This window comes from Xenopus laevis, chromosome 1L, assembly GCF_017654675.1.
Source record: "Xenopus laevis strain J_2021 chromosome 1L, Xenopus_laevis_v10.1, whole genome shotgun sequence".
NCBI lineage: Eukaryota > Metazoa > Chordata > Amphibia > Anura > Pipidae > Xenopus > Xenopus laevis.
In genome coordinates, this window is record NC_054371.1 from 27886014 (window position 1) to 27898965 (window position 12952).

A 12952-nucleotide genomic window follows, 5' to 3' on the forward strand; every position below is an offset into this window, starting at 1 on the left:
ATCAAATCAAACCTTCATTATGTCTAATTTATACTTTAATGGTCTAAGATAATTTGAAATTGGTCTTTGTGGAAATGCAATAACATTTTGCTCCCAAGCCAACTAATCATTTGCTGGTCGACTACCTGTTCCTACAGGTTAGCAGACCTGGAGCAAATCGCACAGCAGTCATTATATTCCCCATTCATGGTCTTCAGTGTTTTTTTTTATAATGCAGCCCTTCAGTATGGTAGAACACTGGGCACTAGCAAACAATCAGTGATTTGAAATGCTGGCTGGGCGTGCAGTAGGTAATGCTATATATACTACCGCTGTTATACTGAGTTGAGGTCAGGGTTCTGTGCAGGCCAGTCATTTTGTTCCACTTTCATCTCAGCATATTAATTCTGTAAGGGGCTCACATAATATTATGCTAAGACAGGACAGAGCCTTCCCCAAACTGCCATGATTGTAGCAAGGAGAATGTTGTTTCACTGGAACCAGACAGACTAGATAAACCATGCAAACAGACCATTATTACAAACATCATTCATTTAGGCAGGTAGTATTCTGTATTTGCCAAACTCAGACTTGTCCTTCAGATAACAAAGCACGTTTTATAATTCCATGGAACATGTTTCCATTGCATCAGAGAACAATGATGGAGACCTTTACCCCACTCCAGCTGACACTTAGCATTATATATTGTGGTTGGGTTTGTGTGCAGCTGCTTATCCCCCACATTGTTAAGATCCTGGCAAATAGCTCTTGTGCTGATGTTGCTTCCAGAAATAACTGAACAGTGAGTGTTCCATCTGAGGACAAGCTAATTTTACCCACTACATGCAGCGCCGGATTTCATTGACGGCCGCCCCTAGGCCGCGCGGTACGACCAGGCAGCCGCGCGGTCCTAGCCTTTAACCTTCACATACTTAGGGGCCGATTTATGAAAAGTTGAGATTTTTTTTCCGCGATTCTAGAAAAAATGCAGTGAAAAAACGTGAGCACCAATATACTCAAGAACATTCTTTGGAACCTCAAATATTCAAGATTTATTAAAGAATAAAACTATGAAAAGTTAATGGGAATTGTCTACAACAACTTACATTATATATATTTTTTTCCCAGTTCATTAATCATTCAAGTTTTTTAGTGATTCGCCCTGGTGTGTGACTTTCTTCTGAGTGTGTGGGAATATTCTGTTGTGTTGTTTTCTTTCTTAAGCACTTTTTTTCCACGATGGTTAAAATTAGTAAATAGACCCCTTACTGTGTGCAAATTACACTCCAGGTGTGCCTTGAGTGCCTATACAAGTATCAGAAATGCTTTGCTATTCTTAGAAATCCAGGGATTTCTCAGTATGAAAAAGGTGTGAATTATGAGTGAAATTGGCTAAATCAGCAGGAGAGAAAACAACTTGGGTCTCTTTTGAGCTGCCACTGTACAAATAACACTAGTTATTCTGGAATACGATTTCTTCAGAAATAATGTCACATTGCACATTTTGCCTCTAATGTTTGTGCCTAGTGGAATACTGCAGCATATTATTGGCACCGGACATAAAAATGTTCAGGATGTTTATAGTTTCCCATAAACAGCAAAGGGAAAGAGCGAAGTTCCAAGACTAAAATACAGACCTTTATTTTAATATTGTGCAAATATTTATTTTACATGTGTCTCCCTTCTTTCAGTAGGAGTAGACTCTAGTATTGGCACATGAAAGGGCACAGATTTGAACCTCTTAGGGCATAATACACTTACACCTTCTGCTCTGTACCATGTACTGGTTGCACAAGGCTCCAAACATGGTGCTTGTGGGCAATAAGTACAGGACACAAGGGGGCAAATTCACTAAGCGCCGAAGCGCCGAACGCTAGCGTTACTTCGCTAGCGTTTGTCATTTTCGTTACTGGGCAAATTCACTAATGAACGCTGGCGTAGTTTCGCTAGTGTTACTTCGCACCCTTACGCCTGGCGAAGTTTCGCTAGCGACGTAACTACGCAAATTCACTAACGCGCGCAGTGTACTGAACACTACTTTTTACGCTAGACTTCCTTCGCCACCTCAGACCTGGCGAAGCGCAATAGAGTAGATAGGGATTGTTTCAAAAAAAGTCAAAAAATTTTCTAAGTCCCAAAAGACGCTGGCGTGTTTTCTACATTATGGGTGATAGGCTGAAAAAGATCGAAAAATTTTTAGGGGCTCCCCTCCTTCCCCCCTACATTTCCTGACTCATGGCAACTTACCTAGACAGTGGGCACATGTGTAGGGCAAAATAAAATTTGTATTTGATGATTTGAAGGTTTTCTAGCCATTTGTAGTGCTGATACGTATTCCTCCATTGAAATTTGAATTTCGCGCCGTATGCAAATTAGCCTTCGCTATCGTAACTTCGCTTTACTTAGCGAATCAACGCTAGCGCAACTTCGCAACAAGGGCGAAATACCCTTCCTTCCTGCGATGTCCTATGCCTTCTGAATGGCGCATCGGGTGCTTTTACTGTCACTCATCGTCCAAACCTGCAGTAACACCTCCGTCCTCTACCCTCCCTTCTCAGCCGTCAGTCATGCTAACTCCGCCCTCAGCCTTTAGCCCTCGGCCTTCAGCCCACAGCCCTCAGGCCGTGGGCGGAGTTAGCATGACTGAAGGCTGAGAAGGGAGGGTAGAGGACAGAGGTGTTACTGCAGGTTTGGACGATGAGTGACAGTAAAAGCACCCGATGCGCCATTCAGAAGGCATAGGACATCGCAGGAAGGAAGGGTATTTCGCCGCAGGATGTCCTAAAATGTGTTCCGTACTCTAGAATTAAACACATTATTGCACCTGCCAGCAGCAGTCTCAAGTATGTGGAAAGCAAAGTGCACTGCAGGCCTAAAATTAAAGTAAAATTGAAAGCAATCCATTGATGACACCCCTCTAAGCAAGGGTAACCACCATAAGGCCTGTAGTAAAGGTGAAATGTTTTTTAGCACACAGCTCAAAGGTGCAGGGCTAATTGCAGTGCTCTACATTGCTATAAATGGGAATTCACATAAAGTAATCCAATGAGTTTGGAATATTATTACAAATAGCAATAGATTGAAAAGTGCCCCTAATTGCCACCCACAGCATCCATTTACTTGAATTTCAAATGCCAGGCAAAAATCACCTGCATCTATTGCGGCATACACATATAACATTAGCCTTTGTTTTGGATTTATGGCACAAAAAGATTAGTTGCTGCTAGTTAGTCTATTAGTGCTTGTTTAAAATTGCCTCTCACCACCGAAGTATGGGGGTATGAGAAATCTCACAGCTGCCGGGCCCTGATGTGTCAGCTGGAAGTATATTCATTTTTTATATCTTTTGGATGAACTTGAAAATGGTTTAAGTAATCAAAAAGGAAAGACTCCTCTTCTGACTGGGGCTTTTTTTAGTCTGCAAATCAAACAGTTTGTCCTGACGCATAATTATAATACTGGACACTGAGAAAAAAAAAATCAATATATAATTTTATAATAAACGTAGTCCACTGTCTGTCTGTGCCGAAATATATTGGTGACTGTGCAAAGGTTTCTCTAGAAACACAAATAAGATCCATAAATCATCTGAAGGACAGTGGCAGGACTTTTTTTTTTGAACAAATACAAAACTTTAAAACGTTGTGCACTTCAAATGTACATCCAAGAGGTGGAAGTTGATAATTTCCAGTGTAAAGTCCAATGTACAGATAAAATTCCTGGGTCTACAGTAGGACGACAGTAACAATTAACACAGATTTTAACATAATAATATTACAGTAAAACACAGGTCATAACTAAACACTATGCACTGAGGTCAGAGATCTGGTATCTTGGATTACACCAGTCTCATTGTTCACATAATAGTAATTTTACTTATGCATCTTGGAGCTGAACAACATTAGAAAGTTGAATAGTTAATAGAGATGCATCAGGAACTCCGTGGTTTCAAACCAGGGACCTGCTCTATACTATACTATACTACTCTATACTGGTCACTGCTCCTCCTGCTTGAGCTACAAGAGCAGGGCGGTTGCAGCCTGGTGAATATAAATGAATCTCAATATTCCCTGGTAACCACACCCATGATCCAGCTGCAGGCAATAGCCCAACCAGGGGGGCTATTTAAGCCTGCCTCCTTTTACAACTTGTTGCTAGATCATTGGCCCATCTGCCTTTCCAAGCTGTCTGATGTTCCTGTTCTGAGACCCTGTACCTGAGGTTCCTGATCTTGAGTTCCCATTTCCATAAGTTCTGTTCCTGCCTTGTCCTTGTTCCCCATTATCTGACCTCTCGATTTGACCTTGGCCTGTTACCCGAATAGCCCAATCAGGGGGGCTATTTAAGCCTGACTCCTTCTACAACTTGTTGCTCGATCATTGGCCCATCTGCCTTTCCAAGCTGTCTGATGTTCCTGTCCTGAGACCCTGTACCTAGGTTGTTGTTTGAGTTCCTGTTCCTGTCCTTGAGTTCCCGTTTCCATATGTCCTGTTCCTTCCTTGTCCTTGTTCCGTATTATCTGACCTCTCGGTTTGACCTTAGCCTTACCTGACCTGACCTTCCACCTTTTATACAGATCTGTTTGATTTCTTACAGCCCTGACCCTCGACCTGTTTCCTGGACTTTGTTTCCTGCCAGTTCTATATTTTCATTATATTTTTTAAATAAACCTGCAGTTCTTGTTTTACTCAGAAATTGGCTCAGTGCAAACCAGCACTTTCCCTTGAATCCCTTAATAAATAGAGGTATGCAGAGAAATGAGGTGGTGTGTGATGGTGACTGATTAGCAGAGTTCAGGTAGTTATCTACTGTATGCAGGCATTTTTGAGGCCAGAATGTAGACTTCACAAAGCCCATTCATAGAAAAGGCCTGCAGCTATGCTGCTTCCAAATGACTAGCTGGAAAATTATACAGGAGGCATTTTCCAAAGGAGACATACTTTTCATTTAGAGAACATTGAGCCCTGATGTCCATTGCTTGCCTATCAGAAATAATGTTGCTTGAACGTACCTTGAACACCCAACTCCAGTGTCAAGGCTCTGGTATAGGTAACTCTAGAGTTTAAGCAGTTAATAAAGGCAGGTGCGGGTAGTGTTGTACCCAATGCTAGGTGCAATGGAAGTACTTAAAGGAACAGTAACACCAAAAAAATGAAAGCGTCCCGAAGTAATTGAAATATAATGTACTGTCCCTCCACTAGTGAAACTGGTGTTTTTAATTCAGAAAGCCTATTATAGATTTTATAAACAAGGTGCTGTGTAGCCATGGGGGCAGCCAATCAAGGCTCAGGTTACCTAGCAGATACCAGATGCACGATGTAGAATCCCATTGTATTCTATTACAGAGCTTATCGGTTATCTGTTAATAACCTGTGCCTTTTCTCCTTTTAAAGCTTAAATATCTTAAATAGTCTTTTAAAGCAAACAGATAATCTGATTAGCCCATGGGCTGATTATATAATTAACAATGGGCAGCCAAACTGATCAGATATAATCTAATATATTTCTAATATGTAGAGAACTAAAATGTCGATCAATGGAGGTAATGGAGCACCTAGATCAGCACAAATTCTTCTTTGTTGGATGAGATCACTAGCCAGTGTTGGATTGGCCCACCAGAAAAACTCCTGGTGGGCCCAGGTGTCAGTGGGCCGCTAGCTTCTAATCATTTGTATATTTCATGGTCATTGCCTATTTTTTATGGGAAAAAATGCTTAATAATGGAAGAATATAGAAAGTAGATATAAAAGACTAGGAGAATAAAGAGGTTGAGTGAGGAGAGGAGGAATAATAGTTTGGAAAGTGGGTCTATGATCTCAGGTTTACTGGTGGGTCCTGGCATCTCAGTGCTGTCTGGATTTTGAGTAATCAGATCCAGCGTAATTGTGCAAGTTTGTATGCATATATCTATATTTATTTAAACACAGCACAATTTACATAACGCCTTTGAGATTTGGCAAACACTGAAAATACAAATATTTGTCCACACAACTGCTTAGCTGCTCAACATGAAGCAAAGATTGGTTAGTGTATTTAAAAAACCACGAAACTCTCCAACTAAATCTTTCTCCCTGTAGCCAACATGGAAAGTAAAATACATTAAAAAGTGTTGTGTTCTATGTACTTGCTTGCTACTCTTACTAGTGCATGGTCGAAAAAGAATAAAAGGACAAAAGTCCTTCTTTATATCTGTATGGAGTTGGCAGAAGAATGTGTTGTATCACCTGAATAAGAATCAGGGGTCTATAATAAGCAGTCTTTGTTAACAGGGACACACATAAGATTTCAAGGAAAGGTTTCCTTTTGATTGATTGTAGGCAAGTAACCTTTTGAATTACTTGTAATGGATTTTTGCTTCTTTCATGCTTCTTCAGTGAAGGAATTCAAACTTTTATTTTACCGGCTTTTTATTCTACACATTGTGGGGCAGATTTACCTAGGGTTGAATATCGAGGGTTAATTAACCCTCGATATTCTACTGCCTAAGTGAAATCCTTCAACTTCGAATATCGCAGTCGAAGGATTTTTCGCTAATTCCTACGATCGAACGATCAAAGGAATAATCGCTCGATTGAACGATTAAATCCTTTGAATCGAATGTTTCGAAGGATTTTAATCCAACGATCGAAGGATATTCCTTCGATCAGAAAATTGTTAGGTAGCCTATGGGGACCTTCCCCATAGGCTAACATTGGCCTCGGTAGGTTTTAGGTGGCAAACTAGGGGGTCGAAGAATTTTTTAAAGAGACAGTACTTCAACTATCGAATGGTCGAATAGTCGAACGATTTTTAGTTTGAATCGTTCGATTCCAAGTCGAAGGTCGTAGTCGAAGTACCCCATTCGATGGTCGAAGTAGCCAAAAAAACATTCGAAATTCGAACTATTTTTCCTCTATTCCTTCACTCGAGCGAAGTAAATGGGCCCCACAATCCTGAAGTTTAGGAGAGTAAAGAAATCCAATGAAAAAAAACAGGCCTAATTGTGGTTGGCTGCGGGTATTGTGAGACACTGTTCCAAACATCACAACTAATCTCAATTTGTCCTAGGGATGCACCAAATTCACTATTTTGGATTCGGCAGAAACCCCGAATCCTTCACGAAAGATTCTGCCCAACACCAAACCGAATCCTGCTGAAAAAGGCAAAATCCTGGCCGAATCCCAAACCGAATCCTCGATTTGGTGCATCCCTAATTTGTATACCGTGTCTACTTCTGGCTAAACGCCATCATGCCTGACACAATTACAGCTATGGGATCTGTTATGCAGAAACCTGTTATCCCAAAAGCTTCAAATTATGGTAAGGCCATTTCCAAAAGACTCCATTTTACTCAATTAATTCAAATTTGTAAAAAGATATTAATATTAATTAATAACTTTTTCTCTGTAATTATTAGGGATGGGCGAATTTGAGCAGTATCGTTTTGTCAAAAATTCTCCGCCGGCGAAATGTCGCCAACGCCCATTAAAGTCTATGGGCGTCAAAAAAAATTTGTAGCACGGCAAAAAATTTTTGACGCGCGGCTTTTTATTTTGACGCAAAACGTCATACAAGTCTATGGGTGTCATTTTTAAAGCAAAACAAGGTGAAAAAATTCGCCCTTCAATCATGGCTCCCACATTGTAAGGGGCATATTTATCAAGGGTTAAATTTCGAATTGAAAAAACTTCGAAGTTCAAATTCAAAAAGAGCAACCGAAATGAAGTCAAAGTCTTTTTTGGTTGAATAGGTCCGTTTTTGATCGAATAGGTCCATATTTAGCCAAATTCTAATTGTACGAATTGAAGGAAAATCGCATTCGATCCAAAAAAAACTTTGATTTTTCAAAGTCCACCAATTGACTCCAGATAGGTTCTAGGAGGTCCCCCATAGGCTAAACAGCAATTTGGTAGGTTGTAGATGGCAAATGGTCAATGTCAATTTTCGTAAAGCATTTGCGCCTGGTGAAAAGGTCCGATGGGTGCGAAACGGACGCTGGCGAAAATTTGTGTGTTAGTGAATCTGCCCCCAAATCGACAGCTTATCTGCCCACATGTGGGCGCTCTCCAACTGTCAACTCCAGTAACTATCAGCCAGAATGTGGTCCTCTCCTTACAGCCTGCATAGCAACCTACTGTGATCCAATCATTTGGCCCATCACCCAGCACAAGTTGGTACAGCAACCTTGCCAAATGTGCTTGTGTTAGAATAATTTAAAAAATATATATATTAAATATACAGAAAGAGTTATGTGCACAGTGTGTTCCACTTGTGACCCTGAGTTAAAATGAGCTTAAATCCAGGGAAAACTGTAGGTCTAGGAAACATAAGCTGCTATATTATTAGAAAAACATGAGACAGACGATCTGTAAATGCTTATAATTCTGAAGATTATTTCATGCTAGATATACTTAATCTGGGATAATCCATTGTTTTCATTTATCGTTATGCGCATTACTAGGTCATTCTATGTATTCCACAAGTGATTTGACAACAAATTGTGAGGTTTTAAACAGTATAATGCATTTTATAGATTTCTCTTGAATCCCTACTATAAAGCATTTCCCTTTGCCCTCTGGAAGGCACTACTGGCAAAAAAATAAATAAAAGCTTCTGATTTGTTCTTTAAATAATTTGTGCTTCATGTTTAATGAGTGTAGCAGTGCCTTATGGAGCAGATAACAAGGGTTGCTTTTTCTTATAAAGAAGCAAAGTATATATAAGTTATGTGTATGTATGTGTTATATCTATATAGGTCATTTATATATAATATAATTTATATATGTGTGTGTTATATTTATATAGGTCAATTATATATAATATAACGTATATATGTGTGTATATAGATTTATAGAAAGAGGAGGCATCATTGAGGCATCTCCCAATCAAACCACTTTCTCAACTGAAATAAAGAGATTACTGTGTGCGCTGTGTATGTCAGATACACCTCATACAATTATACAGAACATATATAATAGAACTAGTGTTTGGGAGTGTGGTGCCATAAAGCTAATATTGTGTGTGTGAATAAGCGGCAGCATTATCGAGGTGGATTTTCGAATGAAAAAAATTCAAGCTATTTTTTGTGTACTTCGACTAGGGAATAGTCCAAAATCGATTCGAGTTTGAAAAACATTCGAATATCAAAATTTATCATGTACTGTCTCTTTAAAAATTCGGCTTCGACCATTCGCCATCTAAAACCTGCCGAATTGCTGTTTTAGCCTACTTGGAGTCAATTGGTGGACTTTGAAAAATCAAAGTTTTTTGGGGGGAAAACTTTGAATCGAATTCAATCGAATGCGCTATTTCTTCGATTCTTCGATCGAATTTGGACCTATTTGACAAAAAAAAAGACTTTGACTTAATTTTGGTTGGTCTTTTTGAATTCGAATTTAGAAGTTTTTTCAATTCGAAACCCTTGTTAGATATGCCACTACGTGTTTAGTAGGTGCCAAAAACGTAAAAGCTAAACTGAAGTATGAGTTTTTAGTGGATTTACCGGTGCTACTCGATGTGTGTCTTGTCGCATGTATGCAATGGTGGAGCAGCTGTTCCAGGGAGCATTTAGACGCAGATGTGCCTGTCTTTTGGAAACTGGTTTGCAGAATCAAAAGGGGGACACTTACAGCACTCAGGGGGACTGCAAATGTTGGCAGGGGGATAGGCTGCTCACTGATCAAACACAGGCCAGTGAAGTGCTAATTGGATTTGGGACAGTTAAATGAGGAGAAAAATTAGGTTTCTCATATTTGAAAGCGGAAGTAAGGGACAAAAAGGCAGGTTGATTGGTCTACAGCAAGTCCACAACAACAAATTTGCCATTTTGTGAAGATGTTGGAAAGGACAGCTTTGAACTGGCATGTATAGAGCGAGCTGGCTGTTAGAACACACTGGTGGCAACCACCCTAGTATAGGAGGAGTAGTGATAAAAAGGAATCTTCACAAGGACCCAACGTAGCAGACTGTTCTTTACATGGTGCTAGAGTTAAAGGAGTGGCTCACCTTTAAGTAAAGTTACAGGGGTTCTTCACCTTCCAAACATTTGTTTCAGTTGAGTTGTTTTCAGATTGTTCTCCAGAAATAAAGGCTTGTTTCAGTTGCTCTCGTTTTTTATTTTTATTATTATTTTTTAACTGTTTTTCCAAAATCGTAGGGGGTTATTTACTAAGCTCCGAATACCCGAAATTCCCCGAAAAATTTGTGCTTTTTTTTATAAAATCGGACTTTTGAAAGAATCTCAAATGTTTCAGAATTTTTTTAACCCCGAGGACTAAAAAGCCTGAATATCAAAACACTAGGGATGGGCGAATTTTTTCGCCTCGTTTCGCCGGGAAAAATGACGCTCATAGACTTGTATGGCGGCGTGCGTCCAAAAAAAAAAAAAGACGTGCGTCAAAACAATTTCGCTGCGCAACTAATTTTTTTTGACGCCCATAGACTTTAAAGAGCGTCTGCGACATTTTTGGCGAAACGAAATGGGTCAAATTCGCCGATCCCTAAAAAACACGGCATCTCAAACCTGTCAAGGGTGTATAAAAGTCAATGGGAACAGTCCCATTGATTTTTGGTTGTGTCGGGGTTTCAGGCAATTTCACGATGGTTTCAGAGCTTTCAGGTGAAAACTCCGAAAAATTCTGAGTTTCCGGGGAAAATTCACAAAACAATCATAATAATCAGAGCTTTTCCCACAAAGGTAATTTTCGGGAAAATGTAATAATAAATAAGCGTTAGCAGCTGATATTGAGGTAAATTCGGACCTGGATAAATAACCCCCTAAGTGTAACGTTTAAGGTTCCTGTCACTGGTGTTTGAGTCTGGCAGCTCAGTAATTCAGGCTAAGACTCTAAACTGTTACAATTTTGCAACATTGAGTTGATCCATTTCTCAGCAGCATCTCTGGAGTATTAGTAACTATTGTACCAATTCTAACAGCTGCCCGTGAGTACCTGCTTATAACCTAGCACCCAGGGAATTATCATACCGGAATTGATTATATATATATATATATATATATATATATATATATATATTTTTTTTTTTTTTTTTTTTTTTTTTCAGGGGGTTATTTATCAAGGTCCGAATTTTTCTAAGTATTTCTAACATAAAAATCCGTTAAACTCAAGACTGGTCGAAAAAAGCCCGAAAAAATAGGGTCGGGCAAAACTTCTGCGCTTTCCCTCGAAAACTCTGAGTTGTGCGGAGTTTGCGCAAAAACTAAAATTTTTACCTAGTTTTCAGTTTTTTGCGCTGAAAACACAAACTCATCGGATATCGGTACGGACATCAGTGCAGACACTGGGACCTTCCCCATTGACTTATACAGGACCTCGAGAGCTTTCAGATGCTGGGGTTTCGGATTCTGACTTTTAAGACCATCAGGCTTTAATAAATTCCAAAAAAATCGTAGTTTTTTTTAGTGTGAAAACCACAAATTATTCGAACTTCGGATATTTGGAGCATAATAAATAACCCCCTCAATATCCAGCAGCTGCACTCTGACCAATAAATAACCAATAAGTCTTAGTATCATTAACTGGTATTTACTGGTTTGATATGGGTTACTGTACATGGAGCAAACATTCTACCCCTTATTACATTACCCTCAAAGAGTCTTACCTGGTCCAATGCAAAATGATGCAATTACTCCCAGAATACACACAATGCTGATGTATGGTATCCAGGGTGCATGGTGCTAAAATAAAAAGAAAACAAAGTGGCAATTATATGGCAAATGACTGCACAGTTTCTTAACAGTATGGATTTAAGACCAAGTTATTTGGCATAATTGGCAAGGTTTGGCCTAGGTTGGTAATATATTTTCGTTTATTATTCAAACAGCACTTTGCCAGTATAAAAGCCTGTATAACAAAAAATCCATTATTCCCTAGCTGCCACTGTGAAACTTCATATTTACTCTTAGCGATTTCAAAACAATACAAATATAACTGTTATTTTCTAATATAAAGAATGTAAATTGGCCTATTCAATTGCCATTAGTGGCTGTGTATACAAAACCCAAGCATAATGAAACAGAAACATATTTAAAGAAATAAAAGCTACAGAAAAAAAACTTAGTATTTCTGGAAATCCATTCCCCCACTGAACTGCACCTGTTTGACTCCTAAAATCTGGCCAGTGTGCAAAAAAAAAAGTGCATGAAAACAATGTTGTGTACTATGTCAAAGAGGTCATAAATAAAACCTAAAATGTGTCGTAAACATAAAAAATTTAGGAATATTTTCTAAATAAACAAAACAAACTAATACAATGAAAATAATCCTTACCTGAAATGTTAGAGAAACGGTGAGTATTCCAAAGAACAATGTCATCAGACCAAATCCTCCAATCAATAGAATTCTCCTCCCGAGCTTTTCAACAGTCAAGCTCTGCATTTAAAATACCAATTTGATTGACATATTGGCATAATCTTTAGATATACAAATAAGAATATCTATCATGAGTCAGTCCTTTATAAATCATACAACAGTTGTCACGGCCAGCACCCTAAATCCAGAACCAGTGCTAAGCACCCTGTTCTCGGCTCTTGCTTCCGCCTTTAACAGCCGCCTTTCACCTCGGGATTAGCCCACGGCAAATCGGATGCCGCCAGGTCTTATTAAGAGAGGTGCCAAGCAAAAGGTTCTGGACGAGCAAAGGGGCACAGCGGTAATGCACAAGTCTATTGGGCAGAAGGTCACAGTACAAGGTGTAGGCAGAAAGCTTAGTCAATCAGGCCGGGTCGGGGCAGGCAGAGTACAAGCGGAGTCAGACAGGCAAGGGTCAACCAGGAGATCAATCAGAAGGGATTCAGATACAGTAGAGTTGGTTACCAGGCAGGGTCAGGATTTTAGAAGTCAGGATTGTCAGTAGTAGGCTGGGTTCAAAACAGGTATCAGATCACAGAATACAGAAGCTTAAACAGCACAGAGGCACCAGGAACTCACAATGAGGAAACCTATAATGGGCAGTGAAAAATACATTCTGCCAGTTT

The 12952-nt window shown here is 39.4% G+C and overlaps 1 protein-coding gene across 4 annotated transcripts in view; it reads right to left on the reverse strand.

The window, feature by feature from the left end:
* The window catches only part of slc2a15a.L (solute carrier family 2 (facilitated glucose transporter), member 15a L homeolog), a 94899-nt gene that overhangs the window by 21684 nt on the left and 60263 nt on the right, over positions 1-12952 (reverse strand). For all 4 annotated transcript variants that reach the window (XM_018228672.2, XM_018228675.2, XM_041587942.1 and 1 more), the window contains exons 10-11: positions 12246-12347; positions 11578-11653 (exon numbers count right to left, since the gene is read on the reverse strand). In XM_018228672.2, coding sequence (XP_018084161.1) covers positions 11578-11653; positions 12246-12347 — 178 coding nt within the window. The remainder of the gene's footprint in view (positions 1-11577; positions 11654-12245; positions 12348-12952) is intronic.